The following is a 27,810-nucleotide window of genomic DNA, read 5'->3' as shown; positions in this document are numbered from 1 at the left end:
TTTTTTTTGGTTTTTCGAGGTAAGGTTTCACTCTAGCCCAGGCTGACCTGGAATTCACTATGTAGTCTCAGGGTGGCCTCGAACTCACAGCAATCCTCCTAGCTCTACCTCCCAAGTGCTGGGATTAAAGGTGTGCACCGCCACGCCTGGTGGGTTAGATTTTTTAAAAACAGATATAAAGATAATAATAGTATACAACCTGTTATAATATATATAAAACAACGCCTAAAAAAGATATAGGACTGGAGAGATGGCTTACCAGTTAAAGCACTTGCCTGTAAAGTGTAAGGACCTATGATCGACTCTGCAGATCTAATGTAAGCCAGATGCACAAAAGTTAGGCAAGCACAGGGTCGCATATGCCCACTAGGTGGCACAAGCACCTGGAGTTCGATTGCAGGGGCAGAGGCCCTGGCATGCCAATTCTCTCTCTCTCTCTCAAATAAAAAAAAATTAACAAGATATAAAGAATGTCCTGAGGGGCTGGGGAGAAGTCTCATGGTTAAAGGTACTTGCAAGACTGCTGGCCTGAGTTTGATTCCTCAGCAACCATACAAAGATTGGCATAAAGTGGTATACATGTCTCTGATCTCAATATGTCTGTGATCTCAACATGTATGTGATCTCAACATGTCTATGTCAAAGGAGCTGGAGTTAGGAGAATTCAGATGGCCATAGGCCAGATAGGCATAACAATGAGAGAACCTGTCTCAAAAAAAAAAAAAAAAAAAAAAAAAGGGTGGGAAGAGAGGACAAACCTCCAGAGGTTGTCCTCTGACCTCCATATAGATGCTGTGGCATGAATGTCCCCCACATACACGCACACACACACATGCACACACACACACAAAGTAAAAAAACAAAAGACAGTCCTGAGAACTAGAGTGATCTGTCACTGGACTAAGCCAAAGAGAAAGGGGATAGCATCTTCCCTCACATGTGTTAGGAATGCAACAGTCTCACCTGTCTCAAAGGGCATCTATCTCTGTCTTTATCTGTTTTCAGTGTCCTCACACATCCAGGAAATTCCACATACATATATTACATATATGTGTTAATATAATATAATATAATATAATATAATATAATATAATATAATATAATATAATATACAACTGTGTTTTTCTTGGTGAAGGAAAAGGAACAAAGATTCTCCTTCCCTTCAAAGTTGGTCCCCTTTCCTGCCTGACTTTGTAAGCAGACAACACTGAGATGTGAGGCTGTGATGGTTCTGGGAAGTCTCAGGCCAGTGGTGGGGACTCAGAAGAGCCATCTGCTACCCTGGCAAAGGCCTGGCCTGGTCTTCAAGTCTGAGCCCTGGAAACAGGAGCATAAAGATAGAAGTCTTTTTTTTTTTTTTTTTCCTGTTCATGGTCTACATTCTGGAATAATCACTATCATTATTATAAGAACTTTATATCTAATGACTCATTTTTCATAAAATCTCTTTGGAGATATAGTATTATAATTCCTAGTTTAGAGTATAGAATTTGGAGTTTTATCTAAAGTCATGTTGCCAGTCAGTGGCAGAGCTGAGATAAAAACTCAGCTGTTCTTCCTTTCTATTACACCACAAAGCCCAGCTGTATGGACTCCTTTCTGCTTTACGTGACCTACTGTCACAGAATAGTTAACCTCTGAGTGAATACCTGGCCTTGGACTTCTTGTCTCAAGATAGTGATATTATGAAATGCTATCTTATCATATCCAAACAGTATTTTTTTTTGAGGCAAACCCAACAGACTGGCCTTTTTGTTTTGTTGTTGTTTGTGTTTGTTTTTGTTTTTGTTTTTTTGAGGTAGGGTATCACTCCAGCCCATGCTGACCTGGAATTTACTATGTAGTTTCAGGTTGGCCTCAAACTCATGGTAACCCTCCTACCTCTGCTTCCTGAGTGCTGGGATTAAAGGCGTGTGCTACCATGCCCACCTCAAGACTGCCCCCCGTTTTTATGCGAGAGAGCGAGACTGAGACCAAAAGAAAAAGAATTGGTGTGCCAGGGCCTCCAGCCATTGTGATCGAACTCCAGATGTTGTGTTCCCCCTTGTGCGCATGTGTGAACTTGTGTGCTTGCGTCACTTTGTGCTCCTGGCTTATGTGGGATCTGGAGAGTCAAACATGAGTTCTTAGGCTGTATTTTACTCACTAAGCCATCTCTCCAGCTCCCAAACAGTATTTTCTTTCTTTATGATGATATATTCTGAAGACTCAAGTCAAAGACAACTCATTGTATTATCAGCCAAAATAATAATATTTAGATTCTAGACTTTTAATGAAATCTTGAGTGAAAACAGAAGAATCTGGGCTGCAGGTTACTGGGAAATCAAGCTGGGGCTGAGCTGGAAACCTTTTCCCTGTTGACTGGCTGTCAGGATGCTGGAAAGAGCTATGCAGCCTATTGGGTGAGAAAAGTCATCAACAGTGTTAACCAGCAGTCGACCCTGCAAGCTTTATGGCTGGACATCCAAGCCAAATATAACAGCTGGTGCAATGGTGGCACTTCTGTTACGGGGGAAAAGCCAAGTATTCTTTGAATGGACTGGAGGCTCACTCCATAGGAGGGGATTCCTGCCTGATTTGGAAAACCTAATGAAAAGCCTATGGCTTGAAAGGTCATAGGCCCTGGGGGAGGGGATTAGTACTATTGTTCTCTGCCTAAATGCACATATTATGCCCACCAAATTGCCCACTAAATACTGAGGTTTATGCCCATATGTTAATGCTACTCTTGCTTTTGGTTATAGAAGCTTCTCTTTCTAGATGGCAGTTTACCACTGGGGTGACTAAAAACTCACCAAGAGAAAAAGTGACATGGAGTGTTCACAATGGAGACATCTTTGTCCCACCACCCAAAGCTTAGGGACCATTGCAGAAGAGGTGGTAGAAAGAATATAAGAGCCAAAGGAAGGCAAGGAGTGCTTAAAATACTGTCTTCCAGACACAAAGTGGCCTTGATGTTCATAAGTTCACAGTGGCTGATGCTACCTACACAAAACCTGCATAATAAGAGGAAAAAACCCTGATGACATAACAGCAGAAGAAACACTAGATGAGAAGAAGAGAGGGCTGGAGAGATGGCTTAGTGGTTAAGGTGCTTGCCTGAGAAGCCTACGGACCCCTGTTCTACTCTCCAGATCCTGTGTAGTGCAGACACACAATGTGATGCAAGCATATAAAGTTGCACATGTGTACAAGGTGGCACATGCACCTGGAGTTCGGTTGCAGTGGCTGGAGGCCCTGGCATGCCAATTCTCTGCCCCCACCTCTCTCTCTCTTGCTCTCATAAAAAAGAAGGGATTCAGTGGAGATATTTGGGAGGAAGAAATGATCATGGTATATTGTTTATATTTATGGAAGTTGTCAATAAAAAGTTAAGAAACAGAAGAATTTATTTAAAAAAATAAAAGTCAGGAGAACAGGTACATATGGCATAGTAGTAGCATGCTTGTCTAGCATTCATAAGGCCCTGAGTTATATCCCCAGCATTGCAAAACATTTGAAAAATTAGTAGAATGAAAAAAGAATTAGTAGAATGCATGCAGTTCATATTGACAGGCACAGTGACATGTTCGCAATATATATAATCAGGTCTGTCTCCTCCATGTTTGTCCACCTGCTCCCAAACCAGTGGGAACCAGTGCTCCATGCCAGACTGGGGAGCTCTGTGAGGACAGGGGCTAGCAGATGGGAGTCAAGACCAGCTCTTTCCACTCCTTGATGGCAGGCCCCTAAAGACTTGAAGCAGGGTCTACCTAATCTCTCGTCTATTTCTTTCTGGAGGCCTTTCCTGCTCCATGAAGTCAGAGCTGCAGGCTGGCCTTCTCTGCAGTCCTGCACTCTTTGGGGGCTGGGATCATGTCTATTTCATTCAGAATGGTGTCACCAGAACCTGGCAGGAACATTGGGGAGTGAGTGGATGCTCTATAAATTTGAAATGATAAAAGGGCCTCAGGCGACCTTTTCAATTGGTCCACTGGCTTCTGGCACAAAAACCTCATCAGTGGCATGATAGAACAGCTGGGAGAGTTCTGACCTGAGCTTTCTGAGGGTTAGGATAGCCAATCTTTCTTTTTTTCCTTTTTTTTAAAAGTTAATTAATTAATTTACAAGGAGAGAGAGAGAGAGAGAGAGACAGAGAGAGAGAAGAGAGAGAGAGGAGAGAGAGACAGAGAGAGAATGGGCAAGCCAGGTTCTCTAGCCACTGCAAATGAACTCAAGACACATGTGCCCCTTCTGCATCTGGTTTATGTGGGTCCCGGAGAGTTGAACCTAGGTCCTTTGGCTTCACAGGCAAACACCTTAACCACTAAGCCATCTCTCCAGTCTCCCTCTTTTTTTTTTTGATGTTATTTACTTATTTATTTGAAAGTAGGGGATCAAGGGAGAAAATGGACATGCCAGGGCTTCCAGCCACCATGACCAAACTCCAGATGTTATGTGTCACCTTGTGCATATGGCTTACGTGAGTACTGGGGAGTCGAACCTAGGTCCTTAGGCTTCGTAGGCAAGTGTCTTAACCTCTAAGCCATCTCTCCAGCCCTGCCTAACTTTCTTTAATACAAGCCTCTTTACTCTATAAAGTGGTACCAAGGATGAACGGTGCCTCTTGTTGAGATCCATTCCTCATCCCTGGCCTCAGAAGAAGGTCCACTTAACACTAATGGTGATACAAACACAGCATGTGCCTAGGGCTGGGCTGGGGACAGCCTTCAGGACACCAGGATTTAACAAACTGTATAAATGATCCCTGAAAATATAGTCTTGACACCAGGATTTAAGATGGGAGTTGAGCCCAGAGCCACCCCTTTGAGAGGCCACCTGATCCAAAGGAAAGGGCAAGTTCTACTCGGGCCTTCGTGTATACTCAGAACCGTACATGAACCCAGCAGGTCACAGTACACTTAAGCTAAAGGATCACAGGGCCTGACATTAGTTCAGCCAGGTGAGAGGGGCCACTGTGAGTACCTTGGTCGTAAGTGCAGTGTTGTCCCTAGACACGAACATTGTATTCTGTCTCCTCTGGCCATGCCATCCTTTATAGGACACAGTCTACAGGGTCCTGGTGAAGTCCCTGTGTGTCTACCTGGCGCCTACAACCTCTTACCAGCCCATGCTCTGATAATTAAGATTCCAGAATCCCTGCCTTAGTGCCCTGATGCCTGTGTGGGTGGTACCCCAGAAACAGCCTTCTAAAGGTAGTAAAGATTGGTGTGGGCTGTGGACCATTCTTGTATACACAGACGGATGTACCTAGGGGCACACATGCAAGAGTCTTTGCAATACAGGATTAAGTATGGGAGCAGTGTACCACTAGAGGCTCCATTTGTGATCTGGCCTTGGTCTTTGCAAATCTTAAGTGGCAGCCTGTCCAAGTTCCCCTCCAGAGGCCCTCATTCCATGTCCCAACCATCACTGGCACTAGTATTTTCTCCTGCGCATCCCCTGTACCCTGAGGAAGCTGTTGGGTCCAAGGCTAGGCCACGCGGAGGTGGGCTAGTGGGAAGAGCCGAGGCCGACACTGACAGCGCTTCGTGCTTTCATGCAGATGTGAACACCTACACGCGGAAGAGGGCATGTGGGCTTGAATGCGCCAAGGTGCTTGGGTGACTTAAGGCAGAAGTGAGCCGGCAAGGGGGAGTGACAGAGGAGAAAAGGAGGGCAGCCTTGTGAAAAAGTGTGTGCTCAGGGAAAGAGAAAGGCGTATGTGTGCAAGGGGTGGAAAACATCCAAATATATGCAACGTTCCTATGACAGTCCTGAGACTGTAAGTGACTAAGGGCCTGAGACAAAGACAGAATGCGGAGGGAGGGCACATGTCTGCGCGAGACCTGGGAGAGGCCGAGGCGACTGAGGTCTGTGCACACCTCCACTGCCAGCAGGCATGGCTGATAGGGCAGGTGGATGGGGCAGTGGGTAGTCATGCAGCTGGGCGTCCTCTGGACGGTGTGTCCACCTCCACAGGGCCCTGTGAGGCAGAGGCAGGTCATGCGCCTGGGTAACTGTGTGGGTATGTGCCTGTGTATATGTAAGCATGCAGCTGTGTCATTTGAAAAACACGAGTGTGGGGTCGGGTGTAGTGGTGCACACCTTTTAAAAAAAAATTAATTAATTAATTTGAGAGACAGAAAGAGGGAGAGAGAAAGAGAGAGAGAATGTGTGTGTGAATGGGCGTGTCAGGGCCTCCAGCTACTGCAAATGAACTCCAGATGCATGCGCCCCTTATGTATCTGGCTTATGTGGGTCCTGGAGAATTGAACTGGGATCCTTTGGCTTTGCAGGCAAATGCCTTAACCACTAAGCAATCTTTCCAGCCCAGCACATACATTTAATCGCAGCACTTGGGAGGCAGAGGTAGGAGGATTGCTGTGAGTTCGAGGCCACCCTGAGACTACATAGTGAGTTCCAGGTCAGCCTGAGCTAGAGTGAGACCCTACCTCAAAAAAACAAAACAGGGCTGGAGAGATGGCTTAGCGGTTAAACGCTTGCCTGTGAAGCCTAAGGACCCCGGTTTGAGGCTCGGTTCCCCAGGTCCCGCGTTAGCCAGATGCACAGGGGGGCGCACGCATCTGGAGTTCGTTTGCAGAGGCTGGAAGCCTTGGCGCACCCATTCTCTCTCGTTCCCTCTATCTGTCTTTCTCTCTGTGTCTGTTGCTCTCAAATAAATAAATAAATGAATAAATAAATAAATAATTAAAACAAAACAAAACAAACAACCCCCCCCCCCCCACAAGTGTGAGAGGAGCACACATGGAAGTGGCCAGAGGGTGTGAGCCAGCTTGCTTGCATCCAGGAGAGCTCTGGGCTTCCTGGGGTGCTGGAGGTGCCCGGCCGTTCTTGCTCCAGGGAGCGCTAGCTGAGAGGACTATGACTTGCCTGGTGCTGGCTCAGGTCCGGGTGACCGTGGCATGGAGTGTTGGCTATGTCGCCCTATTCAGAGGTTTGTGTGGGAATGAATGAGTCATCTGGGCACGACTGGCCCTTGCTCTGCCAGTGTCTTGCACAGCGGGGGGAGACAGTGGGGAGGGGGAGAGATTATTCAGGGCTGTATTCTTACACTATCACTGTCATTATGCAACTGCTTGTAGTGTTCAGGGCTCTTTCTAAAGGCCAGACACACCAACACTCTTGGCCTCTGCACCTTCTCCATTTCTTTTATGTTGATGTTGCCATTTAGGTCAGAGGATTTGGGTGACCAAGCTTGTGGCAATCTATTCCACACCAGGCTCACGTTCACATAGCGGCCATGCCAGGCTACCTTTCAAACCCTTTTCATCTCCCTCTGCTTGGACAACTGACCATTTCATTCTCTCTATAGCCTCTTTCACTATTTGCCACACTACCTGTTTTCCTTATTCTATTCATTATGAGAACGGCAAATGCCTGTATGGCACTTGCTATGTGTTTTAGGACTGTTGTAAACTATCAATTTACTGAATCCTCCATCACCTCTACATGGTACTGTTATTTTTCTTGCGATTTTGTAAATGGGAGAACCAGGAGATGAAGTGGCTTGCCCAGAAGCATCTCGCTGATAAGTGGTGGAACCAAGCTTTGGATTGGAGTGACCGTTCTTAACATGTAAGCCAGTCCTGTGAGGGTGGGGACTTTTCTCCGTGGGTTCCCTGTTGACTCTCCAGTGCTATCGCATGAGGTGCTCAGCTCATAGGGAGTGAATGATGGATGGATAAGTCCTGGCTATTGAGGACACAGAGATGAAAGGCAGGGGCTTGCCTTCAAGAGCCCACGGCTCCATGAAGGAAAAATAATCCTTGAATCCTGTATCTGGATGGGAATCATGGGAAATCTAGTAGGCACAGGACTTCCTGGACCCTGGAAAAGGGAGACAGAAGGGACAGGCACAGTGATATCACCCAACTCCTCCTTGGGGACAAATACCCCTAAACTCTTTCTGCATCCATCTATAAGGTGCCAAAAAATGACACTAGCTCCTTGGGAACAACGCAAACAGGACAGGACAGTAGTGAGGACACAGGCTCTGGACCAGCTGGACAGACTCCCTCCTCTATCAAACACAAGCTAGGCGAGCCTGACCTTCCTGGGCCTCGGTCTTGTCATCTGTAAGATGGGGGCAGCAAATGATACCAACTTCCTGAGTATTGCATAAGGCAGGCAGCATGCCAGCTTCAATGGAGATGACTAATCTCTTGCATTCAACATTGTCTGCTGGCTCTGGGGGAGGAGCAAGAGCATTGGAATTAGATGGGTTGTGTCTCTTCCTGTAACCTCTCTGCTGCAGTTTTGTCCCATTTTCTAGCCTTGGATCAGTGCAGAATTTGTCCATGAACCTTTATTGAGGTTGGGGTAGTTTTCTACTTATCTGTCGGTATCCCCAGCACCCAGAACAGTACCTGAGACATGGTAGATGTTCACTAAAAGTTCTTGCTGAATAAATGAGTTTATTTACCCCCTCAGAACCATCGTGAAGATGGGTACTCCTGTTCTCTTATTTCCATTGATACATGAAGGTCCAGGACTTGCTCACAAACCCACAGGTCATAAGCAGAACAGTCAGGCTCCAATGCCACACCTGGGCTTCTCTTTGGACGTCTGTACATCATGTCCTACTTTCAGTGGATTTTTTTTTTCCTAGCCAGTGGGACCATCCTTGATTGTAGAATCATCTCCGAATTCTATGACTCATATCTGAATCACAAAAAGTGTTTAATAGTTGAAAGGGACTTTGATGTCATCGAGACCTCCCACCCACTATGGAAATTTCCTCTCCAGTGCTTTTCTTCCCAGCACTTGAATGCCTCCAGTGATGTAACACTCTGGAATCAATTCTATGATTGGATCACTTTGAGAGTCAGAGATTCTGCATCTGTGGGCCCTGTCATTCTTTCAAATCTATGTCCTGGGTTTATGGCCTCTTCCTAGGATGCACAGAATGTGTCTACTGCCCCATGCACACAGTGACCTTTCAGATATTCAGACAGCTTCCACATCCCCTTCCAACAAGTGAGCTGGGCGCCTATAGTGAGCAATGGCACTCCTGCTGGACAAGAGAAGATCTGCACCAAGGGGCTCAGGCTGCCTGAGACCCTGTAAGTAGGAGGTGAGGTGAGGCAGGAGCGCCATAGTGAATACAGTCACGGCTTATTTTGAAATCACTGCTTCCGAGTCAAACCTCATTGTTTTCAATGCCTATCTTAAATACACACAGAGACTGCATTCTAAGGCTTCCTACCTATCACGATCACAAGGTTTTTGACAAGTTACAAGTTTGGGATTTAAAGGCTATTTTTTGAGACATTCATTTTGGAGGGAAGATGAAAATGTATGCTGTGCTATAGGAAGATGGTGATGTTTCATTTCTCTCACTTGCTTTTATGTTGTAATGTCTCTACAATGGACATTTGTTATAAGAGAAAATATTAAAACACTTAAAAACCATCTTCTTGTCCCTTTCCCTTTATTTTTTCCAATCCTGATGATCTTGTCATGGGAATATGGTCTCCAACTGGTGGGCCATGCTGCCCACTGTGGGCAGAGTGCTCTGGCCACGTCTCCATGGCGACGGCAAGCGGGGGAGGGGATTGCTAGCCAGGCAGGCTCTCACATTTGTGGTCACCTGGGCTCCAGCTGCAGGTTCTCCCTTCCAGCCCAGCCTCCCAGCGGGCACGCTGCCGCTGCCCGCCCTTGGCTCAGGCCACACGGCTGGCTTGTGCTCTCCTCTCTTGCTTCTCAAGCCTGCACAACACATCACTGAGCAGTACGTCCCCCTCAGCCCTGGGCTCCACGCAGGCCCTCGGCTTTCTCTCCACCTCCCAGGACACTCTCTGCTACCTGGTCTTCCTCCCAGGGGAGCTAGAGCAGCTCCCGATGCTGACAGAACAGGAAGATACCAGGGGTTCGACAGGCAAATGCCCATCTACACGAAGACCTTGGAGCAGCAAGGCAGCAGCTAAGCAAGTTTCACTCCTGCCCTGGGTCAGCCAGCCAGTAACATGCCTCTCCCCTTGGAGTTCTGGGCCCCGGGGTGTTGGAGACACTTACCCCGCAGCCTCTCACTGCAGCACATGTCCAGGGTCCCTCCCTCGGAGTCATCAGCGGTTTGGTTCTCTCTCTCACTCCTGCAGTGGGAGGAAAACGGTGAGGGCTTGCTGCAGAGCCAGGATCAAGTCAAATATTTCCGCACTGTGTCCCTTTGGTTAGTTGTACCTCACCAGGAGGGAAACAACAACCTCCCCAGGACTCAAGCTGCAGAGGTGCAAGCAGAATCTTGCCGTGGATTTTCATATAGAAGCACCATCTTCATCATCATCTTCCCTATCATAGAAGGCTTACTATGTGCCAAGGCTTTTAGATGCTCTGAGACAGAGTCTTCACCATGACTCCATGAATCGGATCCTTAAACAGACTTGGAGAGAGGGAAGTGACTCGTTCAAGGTCACAGAGCTCATTGAGGTGGAGCTGGGCCTAAAGTTAAACTCTAGGACCACAGGCTGCTTTCACTGTTGTGCCATTGGCTTCCTAATTCCTGTGGGGTTTTATTTTTATTTTTATTTTTATTTTTATTTATCTTTTTGTGGTAGGGTCTTGCTCTAGCCAAGCCTGACCTGGAATTCAGTATGCAATCTCAGGGTGTATTTGAACTCACAGTGATTTTCCTACCTCTGCCTCTCGAGTGCTTGGACTAAAGGCATGCACCACCATGCCCGACTTAGATTTTTTCTTCTTAAAAAATCTTTAAAAATTTTATTTATTAGAGAGAATGACAAAAAGAAAGAAGCAGATATATAGAGAGAACGGGCTTGCCAGGGCCTCTAGCCACTGCCAACCAACTCCAAACTCATGTGCCACTTTGTGCATCTGGCTTATATGAGTACTGGGGAACTGAACTTGGGTCCTTAGGCTCTGCAGGCAAGCACCTTAACTGCTAAACCATCTCTTCCTGTGGTTTTAAATGGTGGGTGAGCAAGAGAAAGGGCCTGGGTAACACAGTACTGAGTCCAAGGGCCCCATGCAATGGAAAGTGATGTGCAGAGCTCTTCTGGAAACAGCAGTAGTAGCAGTACAAATTTTTCACATCTCCTTTCCAAGATCAGAAAACCTTTTTGCCTATCAGGGTACCTAACAGCACCCGCCGTGGGTCTCACTTTTCTCCTTTTCCCAGTGAGTTGGAGGAAGCTTGCTGGAGATCAGCCAGACTCCAGAAGTGTCCCTGGAGTCAACACACCTGGAGGGCAACTATGAAGCTCAAGAAGTCCCTGCTTGGGCAATGGCCTGCTGTGCAGGCATGTGCTCCAGTGGCTCTGCTACCCTTCATGTCTGACCCTTGGTAGTCGTGGGCTGAGCCAGGGCTGGATGCACAAGCCAGGCTGGGTCCATCTGAACCTGTGAACATGAATTCTGGGGTCTGGGATCTGTACTGTTGGTACCAAATGATCACAGCCATGGCTGTGACCCAAGGGAAGGCTGTGCACATCTGAGGCTGGAGCCTCAGAGGGTTGGTATGGAGTTCCCTGATGGCAGCATGCCCATCAAGACCATGATTCCTAGTAGGCTGCTTCTCAAAACAGCCTCCACAGGTCTCCAAAGCACATGGCTTCAGTAGATTGTGCAGTTCACAAACTGTCCTGCAGGGGGTGGGGTTGAGCTAGACTCACTTCCTCGCATACCAATCCCTGAAACAAAACAAAACAAAACAAAACAAAACAAAACAAAACAAAACAAAACAAAACAAAACAAAACAAAACAAAACAAAACAAAACAAAACAAAACACACTTTCACAGCCTGCTATTGCACTTAAAAGCCAGCATCCTCTGGGCTGGAGAGATGGCTTAGCGGTTAAGCGCTTGCCTGTGAAGCCTAAGGACCCCAGTTCGAGGCTCGGTTCCCCAGGTCCCACGTTAGCCAGATGCACAAGGGGGCGCACGCGTCTGGAGTTCGTTTGCAGAGGCTGGAAGCCCTGGCGCGCCCATTCTCTCTCTCCCTCTATCTGTCTTTCTCTCTGTGTCTGTCACTCTGAAATAAATAAATAAAAATTTAAAAAAAAAAAAAAAAGCCAGCATCCTCTGACATAGTCCACCGTGGACTCGCCTCATTTATCCCTTCAACTTTATCTCCTGTCCCTGCTTCTCTCAATCTCTGCACTCCAGCCAGTCTGGACAGGCTCTTTTCTTTAAAAACTTTTAAGTGTTTGTGTGTGTGTGTGTGTGTGCGTGTGTGTGTGCGTGTGTGTGTGTGCGTGTGTGTGTGTGTGTGTGTGTGAAAGGTCTCATGATGAGCACATCTGACAGCTAGGGAATCAAGCCTGGTCGGCAGACTTTGCAAGCATGCACCCGTAACTGCTGGGCCTCTCCCTGTTTCCTCTGACCCTTCTTCACAACACCATTGCATGTGCTTGCCCCTGCTTTCTGGTACTTTTTACTTACAACATTCGACACAGTTGGACCATGCCAAGCAGCTATGCTATAGAAAGAGGGCAAGGCCACCATTCATGTTTCCTTTAGCACTGCATATTCAAAGCCCAGCGCAGTGCTTGGCTCACAGAATGCTGCTGAATACATGAAGAGCTGTGAAGTAAGTGAATGCTGTCACCATGCTCTTGAGAAAGCATCAGGTACCTGTGCCACACCATCATCTGCGCTACTTTGTAGCCTCTTGGAACCCTCTTCCATAGCAGCTGGACAATCATGGATCTGGGCTGCCTCTCATTTCCTATAGGGGGACATTGATGCAGAGACTGCAGGTCCGACTTGTGCCGGGTTGTATACTGAGGTGGTGGCTACCAGGATTGGGTTCAAGAACTTCTCCCCCAGACCTCCAACCTTGAGCTTTCTCTGCCCTAAAGAGCACCCCAGATGAACAGCAGCCTCTGAGGGTGGCCCATGATAGAGTCAGAAAGGGAACCAAAGTATCTGGATACCACTGGAAGGGGACCCACATGTGACTCACACCTGCTTTCACACCCCAGTGGCATTCAGAATAGCTCAGTGCTGCATGTGTGTGGCGGACTCTATAAATAAGCTTCCTAGAAAATGACTAATTTCATAATCAGAAAGGGAGAAAGAGTAGCACCTCTCATCTGTACAGGAAAGTGGAGCAAGGCTGCTGTTGTTTCCTGTGGCCAAACGACTTCAGGCACCCCCAGCCCAAAGCTGTATGTACGGGCTGTGATAACAGGTGGTGTAACCAGGTTTCCAGAGAGAAGAGCTGGTCCAGTCAGGCTACACGGAGATGCTATCTCTGGACACTGCCCGCCCTGCTTTCTAGGAGCAGAAAAGGCTGTTTGGAATGGAATGCTGTAGGCTCCCTGATCTTCCCCTCCACCTATATCAGCTAAAACTGGTCTGTGTTATCGTGTGGTGACTTGCTTGGTGGCTTCCCACTGCTGCTTTTAGAATGAGAGCACCTTGGAGATGCAGGGCTCCTCCAGCCAGCATTTACTGAGCTCCTCCTGCCAGCCAGACCCAGTGCTATCCTGGCCATACAAAGTTGAGCAAACCAGGCCCTTTCTTCCAGCTTGGCCAAAAAGCCAGACATGCAAACATGACAGCATCCTGACACCTTTAACTGAGGATCGCATGGGGAGAGCTCAACTAAGTCCAGAGACACCGACATGTCCTCCGAGGTGGAAGCAGGAGCTGGTTCTCATAGGCTGTTTCTAAGCAGATGACAGATTGCAAGGAAAAGAACTTCTTGAACAGCACAAACTGGAAGGGTGAGGCACCGAGGCCCAAGATGCAGGGTACATCTGGCACAAGCTGGGAGTTAGGATGGTCAGAGGGATGGGGAAGCAGATGAGGCTGAGGCCTCAGCAGAAGTACACGGGGCACCATGCATCCCTGATGTCACAAACCTTCCCTCCTAGGTAGGGTGGCCCTCTTGCACCATGTGGCTTTATAGTTCTCAAAGGTGGTTCGAGCCTCCTTGTTCTGGTCTGGGCTACGGGGGGGGGGGGGGTTGGCAACAGGAAGGAAGAGGGACAGGTGGCATAGGTGTGAGGAAGGAACATTAGCTTCAGCAGGTACCACCTTATCTGGCCTCAACTACATTTAATTTAGCCATGATAAAATTCACTTATCATAAAACCCACCACTTAGTTATATACTTATTGAGATAGGTTCTTACTGTGTAGAATAGGCTGGTCTTGAACTATGTGGCCCACACTGGCCTTCAACTCTTGATTTTCCTGCCCCTACCTCACATGCTTGGCTACATTCACTGGCATTTAATACACTTATGATGTTCTACTACCACCATTATCTATTTCCAGCAAGTTTTTACTAACCCAAAAGGAAATCCCCATATACTTATTAAGGAATCTCTCTGCATCACCAAACCCCTTGCCCTTGGCAACCACTCACTTGATTTCTGTTTCTATGAGCTTGCCAATTCCAGATATTTCATGTAAGTGGAACCATACATGCACCTTTGTCTGTCACCAAGCATAGTGTTTTCTGGGTTCATCCAAGATGGTAGTGTGTACCAGCCCTGCACCCCTCCTTATGACTTTTCTATCACATGGACATACTATACTGCATTGTCCAAGCATCAGCTGATGGACATTTTCTTTTTTGCATGTGTTCATGCGCGCGTGTGTATATGTGTGTATGCAGGTGCGTAGGCATGTATGTGTGTAGACTAGAGGCTAATGTTGGGTGGTGGTTCAGTCAGGATCACATTGCTGGCAGAAATCACCTGACCAAGAGCAGCTTGTGGGAAAAAGGTTTATTTTGGCTTACAGGCTCGAGGGGGAAACTCCATGAGGGTAAGGAAGACGATGGCATGAGCAGAGGGTGGCTATCAGCCCCTGGCCAACATCAGGTTGACAACAGGATCAGAAGAGTGTGCCAAACAGTGGCATGGGAACACTGCCTATAACACCCATAAGCCCGCTCCTAACAATTCACTGCCTCCAGGAGGTTTTAATTCCCAAATCTCCATCAGCTGGGGACCTAGCATTCAGAACACCTGAGTTTATGGGGAACACCTGACTCAAACCCCCACAGGTGTCTTCCTTGTTAGTGCTCTGCCTTATGTACTAAGGTAAGGTCTCTTGCTTGAACCCAGAGCTCGCTGCTTTGGCAAGTCTGACTATCCAGCATGCTCTGGGGATCTCCTGTCCCACCCCTCAAGGATCACAGACAGGTTGCTGTGCCCACCCGGAGTCCAGTCCTCAAACTTGTGAATATGGCTTTGTGGACTCCACAAAGCCATATTCTCAGCAGCACTGATGGATGTCTGAGTTGGTGCTGCCTTCTGGATGTTGTGAAAAGCACTGCTGTGACCCAGACTACCCTCTGATAGGACAAGTCCCACCAGTTTATGACCTTTGACACGATGTGTCCCACCAGCTTATGACTTTGGGTCATCCTTCTCTTGCCTGGGCACGAGTCCTTATCCATAAACAAGGTGGTCAGACCCTAAGCCCCCAGCAGCCTATTTGCATCATCTTTCTCTGTCCATTGTAATGTAACTTTACAGCTAAGATCTAGTCCAGACCACCTGCCCAGCCTTCGGGAGCTCATGGCTGTGGCACTGTCATGGGCAGCTGACATGGGTAGGAGGAAGCACCTAATTGAGGCTTATCCAGGAAGAACTGAGGCCTGAGTGTGATGTGGTGGATGCTGTTAGGGGCACCATGGAGCAGATGCCAGCTTTGTCCAGTACCTATGCAGAGAAATGTGACAGACTTGGTGCAGTACACTGAGGAGTCTGAGCCTGCATCACTGCAGGTGAAGAGTGAGGAGGAGCTAGGGTATGGAGGCTAAGGTTCCTGGGTATGAAGTTGAGCCAACCCAGGCCAGACATGCCCTGTACCATGGACTTCCTGGCCCTGGGGTTCTTTAGACCCTCACCCCCATTACCATGGTATTTTTATTTTCTCTGCTCTCCTAAAGCGCTGGTCCTATCAGACATCTCTACTGCTAAACTCAACCTGTGGATTTTCACTTCCTTGCCTCAGTTCATTCTGTTCCTCGGATTGTAATGTGTTCTTCCCAACTTCTGCCACTCTCACGCGTTCTCCGCAGCTCTTTCTCAGGTGTGCCTCTTCCATGGATCATACCCTAATTTGGGGGGAGAATCAAGCCTTCCTACTTCTGGGCTCCCTCAGCCCACGCCTGGCGCACACTCTTCCTGTCCCTTACTTTGCTCCACTGCTGTAGTTGGCTGTGCATGCACCTGCTTCCCCGCCTGCTTGACTGGCACGGGAGCACCTCATCCGCTCTACCTGCGACGTCCCCGGTGCTCAGTGCACCTCCCGAGCCTTTAACGGACATGGTCAAAGTCAAACATAGGGTAGTAGCAGGGTCTCTGGGTTGGTGGCTTTGGGGGTCTCTGGGATGGCAAACTCCAGCTGGAAGCTTCAAACAAATATAATGCTACCCGTCTTCAGCATGCAGGGGCGGAGGACATGCTGGCTACATGGAGAAGAAATGATCACACACTCACCTAGCTCCCTCAAACTTCATTCCAAAGGTGTCTGCATGGGGAGAGGTGCCATCTGGGGCCAGGGCCAGGGCCAGGAGGGTTCTTCAGCAAAGAACAATCTGTAGATGTGAATGGAGGAGAGTGGCTAGTTTCAGAATATCCTCTTGGTGCACTGAGGTGCAGGGAAGTGATTCTCTTAATTCACACAGGATATGGACAAACTGTTTTTAGACAGTTCACAGAATCCTGAATTCTTGTTGGCATGACTAAGCCCCTTGCTTAGTGCTCTGTCTGCCCCTTGTCACAGGGAGGACCCCCAAACTAGAGCTCATGTCATTTCTTCAGCACACCCCAAGTTCCCTAATAAACATCTTTGCTGCCTGTGTTTCTCAGAGTCAGTTTCAGTTGCTGCCAAAGAACCCAGAATGAAGTGTGCAGCAAACTCAGGGAACAGATAGGCTCTACGCTCAGGACTCCCAATGCCGAGTTCAGGCTATTTCCATCCCATCAAGCTGCCTACCCTCCTGGCCCAGCTGTCCACTGTCCAGCCATCTGTGCCCTCGTCTGAGCAGACTGCAGACTTGAGTGTTTTACATCCTGAGCACAGATGAGTGATGTCCCTTCCATCCCTACTCTGTGGGTGGGATTCGGGGGCATGTGTGGAAGAGATCCAAAGAAGGTAAGATGGAAGGGGCTGGCCTGGCCTGGCTGGCTTAGGGGTTTGGCAACACAGTTTTCCTTCTTTTACGTGAGTCTGATTCGGGGATCAGCCTATCCGTTTGTTCAAGGTGTGTTTACTGTAAATAGCTGCTGTGTACAGACAACATGAATGTGGCTCACTAGAAATACCTCATGGGGGTGGTGTGGGCAGAATGCAGGTGGGAAAAAGGCCAGGGCCACACAGGTGGCATGTGTGATGGGAGACGGGCAGGGTGCCCTGGGAGCATCCATGAGGAAGAGGAGTCATGGGACTGATGAAGAAGAGGTGTGGGAGAGGGTGGCTGTGGGTCAGGGCAGTGTCCAGACAGAATGAAGGCATGTGAACGGGCCCAGCATTGAGAGCATCAGGGCTCAGTCAGGGATGGAGAGAACTGGCGTCTGACAGGCTGATGTGGAAAGGGGGTGTGGTGCAGGGTAGGGTGATGTGCTGAGGTGTGGAATGGTGCCGTTGTCCTTCTCATTTCCTTTCTTCCTTCGTCTTGCATCCAGAGTAGTAAAGCAAATACACCCTAGTTACCTGCAGGCAGGTTTGGCTGCAGGACCCAGGGCCGTGTTCCTCTGAGCCCAGTGAAGAGGATGACTGACAGCAGTATTAGCAACAGGGAGCATACACTTCCACTGTCCACAAGGCCAGATGCTGTCCCCAGAACTGCCTATGTGTGACATTATTTGGCTTTCACAACAGCCCTAGAAGCAACACACTATCACTTGCATTGTCTAGAGAAGAAAATGAAGATTCAGCTATGTGAAATGACCTCCTGCTCCAGGCCACCCAGCTGATAGTTACCGACCTGCCCCGTTCCTAGCCTCTCTTCTCTTCCACTGCCAAGCCTTTGGCACACGTATGCCCACCTGCAGACGCAGATGGGATGAGAGCCTCTGCAGCACTGCTGGGCACTCCTCTAGAAAGCCCTCACCCCTGAGCTGACGGGCTAGCATGCAATTCTCCCCATTTATAGCTGAAGCAACTAAGGTCCAGAGGAATGGGGCTCTTCTGGGCTTGGGTGATGGCTCAGTGGGTAAAAAGGTTGTTTGTTGTGCATGCATGCAGATCTGACTTGAATCCCCAGCCCCCTTGTGAAGTAGGCACAGCTGTGTGTGGCTGTCCTCCTCGCACTTGGAAGGCAGAGACAGGAGGGTACTTGGGCTTGCTGTCTAGGCTAGTCTAGCCAGATTTGTGAGTTCCAGTGTAAGACCTTGCCTCAAAAAATAATGTGGAGAGCAACTGAGGAAGACACCTTGAGAGGGGGGTACAGTTAGGGTAACTGGGCCCCTGAAGGGAAAACAGGCAGGAAAGTCTGCACTGGCTAGAAATCAAAGACAATCTGATTTCTTATCTCGTGCCTAGTTCCCTAGACCTGTTTTCCACAAACAACCTGGACTCCTCCTAGGATGGAGGTCCTTCATAGGATTTAAACATGGTGGTGGATCAAGTTCAGCCCCTGGAGCTGGTATGAGGGCTAGTGTTTCTCTGAGAGAGCCCCTAGCCCTAACCAGCCAGCTGTCTCTCTGGTCCACCTGAGCTGGAAGAAAGCCTGCCACTCTAAGGTTATAAATACCTTTGCAAGGGGAGGACAGGCTCTCTGACCACTTGGGAACTTCCAGCTGTGGGTGAGTTTTTCTCTCCGCTGGGCCTGGGCTGGCTAGGCCCATCCAGGAGAGCCCCGTAGCCCTTACTCTCCACATGGGTTCTTTATCCACTCCAGCTCCCTACATGGCAGGAACTCCTTGAGCTTTCTTTTCTCTCTTTTCTTTCAGCGGTTTTTTTTCCAGGCCCTCCACGTGGGATCTCTAGACACGCGGGTGCCTTTCCTTGACTCTGTACTTCCCTCCATAAATATAATAATGTAATAATTATCCTTCTTAGTCTTCTTTTAATTCAATTCTTTGATTAAAATTAGAAATGAATGTAGGATTTGGGGTTCAAGGTCTTCCCTGGACCCCTAATACCCTGTCACAACCTGATGTCAAACTCTGGCTTCCACACATGTATGCAATGAATGTATGTATAACTGTGTCCATATATATGCACCACACACTTACAAACACACATATACCACACATATACACATGACAAAGAAAGGGCAAAAATGTTTTTTCTGAGCTTACAGCCTTTGAGTCAATGATGGAGCTAGGAGGAGGTTCCTATGACTTTCCAGCCCAAGGCCTGGCAGGAGCCCCCTGGTATGCCCATCCCCAGGAGCAGGACTGGAACTGTTAGGTTTCCCCATGAAGTGAGAGCCCGTCTTGGGAGTCAGGGTGGCAGTACCTACGGCACATCAGAAGAGGTTCAAATGTGTGTACTTACTGACCCAGAACCAGCAGTTATGAGCGCTGTGTGACCTTAGGCTACTATGTGATCTTGGGCTAGTCACTTCCCATGATCTGAATCTCAGCATGGAATAAAAATTGAAGGTGTCAAAAAAAAAAAAATCAAGCAGGGCGTAGTGGTGTATACCTTCAATCCCAGCACTTGGGAGGCAGAGGTAGGATCACCGAGAGTTCGAGGCCACTCTGAGACTACATAGTTAATTCCAGGTCAGCCAGAGTTGAGAGCCAAGTATTGATGGGAGGTTGAGATCATTTATGCTGTGGATGGACCTGTGTTTATGAGCTGTTTGGGAAGCAGGACCCCAGAGAACAATCAAAGGTTTGGGGGTTCAAAGGTCATCTGATATAACCCTCTGTTCTCTAAGACTTGAAAACATTCCATTCTGTGCCCCCTCACTCCAGGTATGCAGCTTAATTTGCAAGAAGAAACCAGGCAATCACAAACATGGAGGTGTGATTACACCTCCTGGGGGTTTCTGGTACTTCTTTCTAGTTAAAGAGTCTCACTCCATTTCTAATGCCTTGGAATGTACTTGTCTGTCTGCTGGAAAAGTCCCCCCCCTTCCGTGATCTTCCTAGAAAAGACTCATTTATCCTTTAAGATGGGGTGGGTCCTACTTGGAGAGAATAAAGGGACCAGCAAGAGGTGGTTGAGAGAAACAAGCTCTAATGATATTTATGTGTGAAAAGGGTGCAGTGAAATTAATCACTGGTCGGTACAGGCTTCCAAGATGGAGTCACCAAGATCAGCAGAATGGTGACAGAGGTATAGGAAAGTGGATTATCCACATTCCTCAAGAAACCACAGGGTACTATCCCCTCCTTGCCTAACAATGCCCCAGGTCATGGTTTCCTGACCCCCTTATTGTAAATTAGGTGGTCACTGTTCAGGTGTCACACCCTAGCTATTTTAAGTGGTTAGTGTAATGATCTCCCCTTAAGGAACTTTTCTATTCAACTTAACAAAGGAGTTCTTTTCCCTTCATCACCTTCCCCCAACTGAAGAAGCCCTATAAAGCCCATGACCTGAGCACGCAGGTTGGCTATGCGCCTCTCTTGTGAGTCAGCCCTGGCAGCTTGTGCTTTTCCCAAATGAAAGTCTTCACCTTTGCCTCAAAGTGGTTTGTGTGGTCTTGGCCACCCCCAAACCTTACAATTACCTTATGTGCTAACAACAACAACAAAATATTAACAGAAAGACCATCTCCTCGGTGGAATTCCTACTGACTCCTTCAGCAAGAGCCCAGTGCTCTCTTTCCCATCCTTCATACTGTGACCCACACAGGCATATTACCTATGGTCGTGGCCCTCCTCACACCCAAACCTGTGGAATGGTCACCATGGCTTCTCTCTCGCAAAGGCTTGCTGTGCACTGGACCTCGTGCCAAGCACAATATATGCACCACCTCTCTGCTTTCCCACTCCAACCCTAGGTGGTTGGAGTCAGTCTCCTCCTCCTACACATGTGCAGATAAGACCAAGGAGAGAGAGTCATTTGTTCAGGGTCACACTTGGCGAATGGCAGAGCCAGGCTTCGCTCTCAATGTGCTTCAACCCCAGGGCCAGACTTTATTTAGACCACTAAGTGTACAGCCTTGAACATGGACTTCTGTTTCCTGTGCATAATCTCCATCTGGCACCAGGCAAATGCTCAAAAATGACTTTTCAAAGTGGCTATGGCACTTACGACTTCACAGTGGCTGATACTACCTCTACAAGACCTGCAGAAGGGAAAAATGATGATATCTAATAGAACAGAGGGGCTGGAAAGATGGCTCAGTGGTTAATGTGCTTGTTGGTAAAGCCTAATAATCTGGGTTTGATTCCCCAGTACTCATGTAAAGCCAGAGTGGTGTGTGCAGCTGGAGTTCATTTGCAGTGGCTAGAGGCCCTGTTGTGCCCATTCTCTCCTATCTCTTATTTCTCTATGCTTGCAAAGAAATAAATTAATTAATAAAAATATTTGAAAAAATAGAACAAAGGCTAGATAGAAACAAGGGATTCACTGGAGGGGGGATTTTAGAGGGGGAAATGAAGATTGTGGGGGGGATTATGATTATGGTATATGGTATATGTTTGAGGTTGTCAATAAAAAGTTAAAAAAATACATAAGAAGTAAGCCAGAGTTTTATTTACAAATGGTTCACTGAAAACATAGAACACCATGAAAGAAGTAAATGCAAGGATTTTCACTGACTATCCATACATGAATTAAGGCTCACAACTGGATGTTTAATTTTGGACAAGATATCTGACACCCCATGCTTCAGTTTCTTTATCTGTGAGGTAGGGGTAACACTGTGTACACTTCGGAGTGTGCCTATTAAGGTTACATGGTTTTGGCTCTCACATCAAGATTTTACATAAGATGTTTGTTAAATGCTTAGAATGGAACATTGTAAGCTCCTAAAATCTCCAAAGAAGAAGTACAAATTGTCAATAAACACACGAAAAAATGTTCAACATCCTTAGCCGTCAGGGAAATGCAAATCAGAAGGACACTCAGGTTCCATCTCCAGTTAGAGTCAAGGAATCAAACTCCAGCGAGGATAAAATGGAAAAAGGAACCCTTACACTGTGGTTGGGAATGCAAATTAGTGTAGAAGCTATGCAAATCAGTAAGGATGTTCCTCACAAAACTAACAATAAAGGCTGGGGAGATGGCTCAGTAGTAAAACGTGCTTGCTGTCCAAGCCTGGTGACCAGAGTTCAGATCCCCAGATGGACACAGTAGAGCATGTGTCTATAATCCTTGCACAATATGGGAGGCAGAGCCAGGAGCGTCGCAGAAGCTTGTGGGCTACATATATAATATATAACCTAAGAAACTCAAATAGAACTTCTGTGTGGTTCAGCAATAGCCTTCCTAGGTATACAACCTAGGAAACTCAAGTCAACCTATAGCAGAGACACCTGCATATCCACATTTACTGTGGTGCTATTCAGAATATCCAAGCTATGGAATCAGTCTAGATGACCATCAACAGGTCAGGTGATAAAGAAAATATGGTATAGTGGGATTTTATTTGGCCTTAAAGAAGAATTAAATGACATCATCTGCAGGAAAATGGGTGAAACTGGAGATGATCATGTAAGTGAACTAAGCCAGTCTCAGAAAGACAAATATTCTAAGTTTTCTCTTATGTGTGAACCCAGAATAAAAATTGACATGAAGTCACCCACCACAATTGTGTTTGATGTTATCTGTGACCTTAAGTCTAATACTGTTTGTTTGATGAAACTGGGAGTCCCCCTGTTAGGTGCATATATGTTTAGGATTATAATGTCTTCCTGTTGGAGTGTTCCTTTAGTCAGTATAAAATGACCTTCTTTATCTTTCCTCACTAATATTGATTTGAAGTCTATCCTGTCAGATATTAGGATAGCAACCCCTGCTTGTTTCCTAGGCCCATTTGCTTGAAATACCGTTTTCCATTCTTTCACCTTAAGACAGTGTCTATCTTTTATTGAGAGATGAGTACAACTGTCTGGACAGAAACTGGCCTTGATATCCAAGACCTTGCGTGCCTAGCAATACCTACACAAAACCCTCATAATCAGAGAAAAAGATGACATCAAATTAAAAGAAAGACTAATGGAGAGAGGGAGGGGATATGACAGAGAGCAGAGTTATGAAGGGGAAAGCGGGAGAGGAGAGGGAAATACCATGGTTTGTTGTTTGTAAGTATAGAAGTTGTCAATAAAAATATATATATTATATATATATTCTAAAAATGACATGAAAATAGAAATGGACTATTTGAGAAGAGAAAGGGGACCAGCAGATGGCGGGACAATAAAATGATGGGAGACTATATGTGACCAAGTACATTATGTACATATAAGAAAATACCATCACGTAAACCATTAATATGCACAATGTATGCTTGGTTTAAAAAAGGGGAAAAGATCAGTTATCACTATTTTGTGTCAGGCTTTTTTTGGTTCCCCAACTAACATAGTCCTTTCCTCCCCACAGTGAGGGTCACAGAAACTTTATGAGACAAGGGTGGTGCTGTGCCAGCAAACAGGTTCTTATCAAAGCTTTTGCCAATTTCCATGGTGTAATTGATGCTGCCACAGCTGACTGAAATCATAAATGTGAGGGGTTATGATGCTAACCTTGGAGGAGATTTTCAGCTTTGCTCAATCTCCTCTTGCCTCAGTTTCTTCGTCCATAGAATGGACCACTAGAAATAGCTTACTCAGTACTGCTGTGATGGATACAACTAAAAAACAGTCTTAGAAGATGGGGCTGGGGATGTAGTCCAGTTGTTTGAATGTTACCATGCATGCTTTCCTACCATATAAGAAAGCCCAGGGTTTGGTCCTCAGCACTGAATAAACTGGGGGTGGTGATGTGTGCCTGTAATCTCAGCATGTAGAGGCAGATGAAGGAGGATTAGGGGTTCAAGGTTGTTCCAAAGTCAATACAATTCAGAGGCCTTTTTGGGCTACATGAAACTCTCAAAAAAATCTTAGATGAGCACATAGCATACAGTACCCTTCGTGTTAACCAATAGTACTGCTAAGAGTTTTAACTTAGTGTGGGAATTGCTTGTTGGGCTCTGATATTGGCCCAGTCCCCACACCTAGCCTTCTTCCTTATTCCCTGGCAGGCAGAGATCCTGCCTTCTAGGACAGAGACCCTGTCTCTCATCTCCTTTCCTTCTGGAACTAGAACTGGGACTTTTCATGTGTTGGTTGCATCCATCACACTTTATCGTGCTTTGGGTCTTTGCCTGCCTCTGGCTTTATCCCTATGTTGGGCCTTGAGAGGCCCGGACGTGAGGCCTAGTGGAACTTCCTGAGCCTGGCTAAAGTTTGGAGAACTGCCTCCGCCCAGCTATGACTCAGCAGGGGGCCAAATGGCCTCTGGCCTGTTACTTCTGCATAGGAAATTAGAGTTCCTGCCTGTGTGCACTTAGAACTCAGCAGGGGGCCAAATGGCCTCTGGCCTGCCACTTCCGCAAAGGAAGTCAGAGTTCCCGCCAGTGCACGCTTAGAACCAATCATCTCAGAGGTCACGGTATGCTATTGGCCCTTACATCTCACCCCACCCTAAAGGCTCTGCCTTCATTCTCAACATTATATAAACACCCGCCTGTAACAATAAAGTGAGTTCCTGCTTCAAAAAGACTCCTAACACAGTGTGGTTTTTCTCCGGTGGCCAGGAGAGGCTTTTGGGTAGTCCGACGCTCATCATCCTCTCAACCCCTAGGAAGGAAACAGCAGGCCTGGTCCTTCCCTTGGCACTACCTGGCCCCACCCTCGGAGCCCAGCATCTGGTGCCCAACCTGGGGCCCTCGGTGTCCAGCAGACTAGTGCCCCAGTGAAAGGCAGTCGTTGAGGAGGTAATCAGTGTACATGTGCAGGTGAGCATACCCTCATGAGTTATGAGGCAGTCTTCATATTTAATGCACTAAACTTTGCTTCTATAACTTGTACTTACTTGTCAACATCTCTTTGTTCTCTTTCTCTTTCCTTTCACTTTCATTTCGCAGATGCACTGCGGCTTTTGTACATGTTTACCTATCTTTCGGATCCTTGTGGTTGTGTTATACTCCTGTGTATGTGGGTTGCTATTGCCCTAGTTTTATGGACATCTCTCTCAACTTTATAATAAGGGACAATCTACCTCTAAATCCAATCCTGCCTTAGAATCTCTCAGGACACTCCTAAAGAGTAGAGGGCTTAATTTGACTGATAATCAGGCTTGACAGACCTGGGATTGCCTTCTCAAGCTGGCGCCATGGCTGCCGGAAGGAAATCTCTTTGATTGGGACATGTGGGATAGGGTAGAGGCCCTTGTTTGTCGGGCACATGTGGAGAAGGGTCAAATACCCCCCTCAGGGGTCCTCCTAACGATCTCGGCCCTCAAGAACTGCTTCCCTCTAAGGCCAACCAAACATAGACAAAAGACATAAGGAAAAGATAATATATAGCCTGATCCGGCTACTCCTCCTAGAGATCCAGCTTTAAAAACTCCGAAAGAGGATACACCTTTATACTCCTCACTCGATCCCTTTGAGAGTGCTCCCTAGCCTTCTGGGGGACCTCCCCTACCTCCTCCATCGACTAACCCTTTCTGGACCCCCTCAGCCCCTCCTTCATATTCGGCCACCAAGACCTCCTCAGCCCCTCCTTCATATTCGGCCACCAAGCCACCAGAAAATAAAGCTACTTTTCTATTTCCCATCAATCTAAATGCTGGGGGCAATTGCCCTGCTGCCTGGTATCCATGGGAAGGAAGCTCAGGACCTTAAGGAGCTTAAAAAGGCGGTCTCAGAGGATGGACCCAACTCTCCTTGGGCTGAGACCTTTTTACAGGGACTTGCCCACAACCTTGTACAACTCAAGATTGGAAAAATCTAGTCAGGGCTTTCTTGTCGGTCCCCTATATCTTAAGTGGTGTGCCTATTTTAGAGATGAGTGCCATACACAGGCAGAACGGAACCAAAATCAACAGCCCCTTGTGCCAATAACTTTTGGGATGCTCTCCGGTATCTCTGATCAATATGCTACAGGCACTCAACAGGCAGATATACCTGATCTGTATAGGGACCAGGTCAGAGCACTGGGCTTGGCGGCATGGAAAATGCTTGATGAGAGACCCTCTGAAACGCCCCTTATGAGTATTACTCAAAACCACCTGAGGACTTGGCTATGTTTATAGATAGGGTGGGAAAAAGTCTCTAAAGAAAATTTCCCCCAGGGGCATTATGGGATCAGTTTACTAAAATGTTGGCCTGGGAAGGGATGACGGCTGATCACCGCTCGCCTGTGTGGGTCTCAAGGACAACTCCATGAGTAGGTGGATTGTAGCCACCAAGTATGTTGGCACTATCTCCCATCAGGCTAGGGCCATGGCTGCCACCTTCAGGAAAATAAACACAGAGATTTGGACAATACGATCTACACATTACAGTTAAATCCTAAAAAATCAACATGTTTTGGGTACGAGGATGTGGGCCACTTTAAAAAGGAGTGCCACAACAAGACAAAGCCTCCCCCACCCTCTGGGGGGATGACCAACGCCCCTCGCACCCCCTGCCCTAAATGCAATAAGGGGTTTCATTGGGCTAGGAACTGTCAGTCGAAGTTTAACATACAGGGAAAGCCTTTAAACTTCCAGGGCTCCCCCACCCCATTAAATAAGGGGAAAGAGACTATCAAAGCCCATTGGACCGTCTCTCCCTGGTCTCCTGGCCTTAGACCCAAAATTATTTTAAATATTGGCAATAAAAAATTCAAACTTCTCATCGACACTGGAGCAGACCAAACAGTCCTTAGAAAGGAGGAATTGCCCCCTCCTGGCAGCTTGTGCCCAGCCCTCCACAACTGGGAGTTGGCGGGCAGTCCATCTCCTGGGAGACTGCCACGTGGCTTCCTTGGACTGACCCAGGTGGGGTCAAGGGAAAAGTCCGCCCTCTCCTGGTGACTGGGCTCACTGCTAACTTACTGGGGCAAGACATCCTTGGAGATGCTGAGGCTTTCATCACTACTGACCATAAGGCCTTTTATAATGATTTGTTAAATAAAAAAAAATATCAACAACAGTTTGAGGAAGGGAGGGAATGTCATCCCAATTACTCCAATGAACACCCCCAATTCTAAGGGCCACTGCCCAGCCCCCCCCCATTTAAAATCCAGTGGAGACTGGGGGACCCTATATGGATTGAGCAGTGGCCTCTCCCTTCTTCTAAGTTATACCAACTCCACATACTTATTGATCAACAGTTGGAGGCCGGACATATCCATTCCTCCACTAGTCCCTGGAACTCTCCTGTCTTTGTCATAAAAAAGCCTAATGGGTCCTGGAGATTTTTACATGATTTAAGAAAGATCAATGAATGTATGTTCCCCTTCGGAACCCCCCAGAGGGGACTCCCATGGATCCCAGCTTTTCCCAGCATATACCATATTACTATCATTGACATTAAAGATTGCTTCTTCTCTATCCCTCTCCATCCAGGAGACATGGAAAAATTTGCATTCTCTGTACCTGCTGTTAATTTTTGTGGTCCAGATAGGAGATTTGAATGGACTGTCTTACCTCTGGGCATGGCTAATAGCCCACCCATTTGTCAATATTACCTGTCATCCATTTTCTCTTCTCTTATCAATCTCCCCAATACCCTGTTTTGTATTTACATGTATGACATTATTCTTGGGTGCCTAGATTCCTCCACACTCCAGGACCTTATTCACCAATGTCTAACTATCCTTCATACTCACAGCTTTAAAGTAGCTCCTGAAAAAGTTCAAACTGTGCCTACCTTTAAGATCTTGGGCTCAATCCTTACCCTAGACACAGTTCCACCTGTTAAGCCACAACTTTATATTCAGGATTCTTA

General features: G+C 47.2%; 1 protein-coding gene across 3 annotated transcripts in view; it reads right to left on the bottom strand.

The window, feature by feature from the left end:
* Positions 1–27,810, bottom strand: part of Ptpn5 (protein tyrosine phosphatase non-receptor type 5) — an 81,533-nt gene that overhangs the window by 35,416 nt on the left and 18,307 nt on the right. Inside the window, exons 1-3 of one of the 3 annotated variants that reach the window (XM_045146328.1) lie at positions 19,232–19,250; positions 16,424–16,521; positions 10,018–10,094 (exon numbers count right to left, since the gene is read on the bottom strand). In XM_045146328.1, the coding sequence (XP_045002263.1) occupies positions 10,018–10,094; positions 16,424–16,443 (97 nt within the window). In that variant the 5' untranslated portion in view covers positions 16,444–16,521; positions 19,232–19,250. Of the gene's footprint in view, positions 1–10,017; positions 10,095–16,423; positions 16,522–19,231; positions 19,251–27,810 lie in introns of those variants that run through there. The other 2 variants (XM_004650805.2, XM_045146329.1) reach the window with 2 other exon arrangements.

The sequence above is a fragment of the Jaculus jaculus genome, chromosome 3 (assembly GCF_020740685.1).
Source record: "Jaculus jaculus isolate mJacJac1 chromosome 3, mJacJac1.mat.Y.cur, whole genome shotgun sequence".
NCBI classification, from domain to species: Eukaryota; Metazoa; Chordata; class Mammalia; order Rodentia; family Dipodidae; genus Jaculus; species Jaculus jaculus.
Note: the sequence above shows the minus strand (reverse complement) of the source record. Positions and strands in the feature narration are given on the sequence as shown.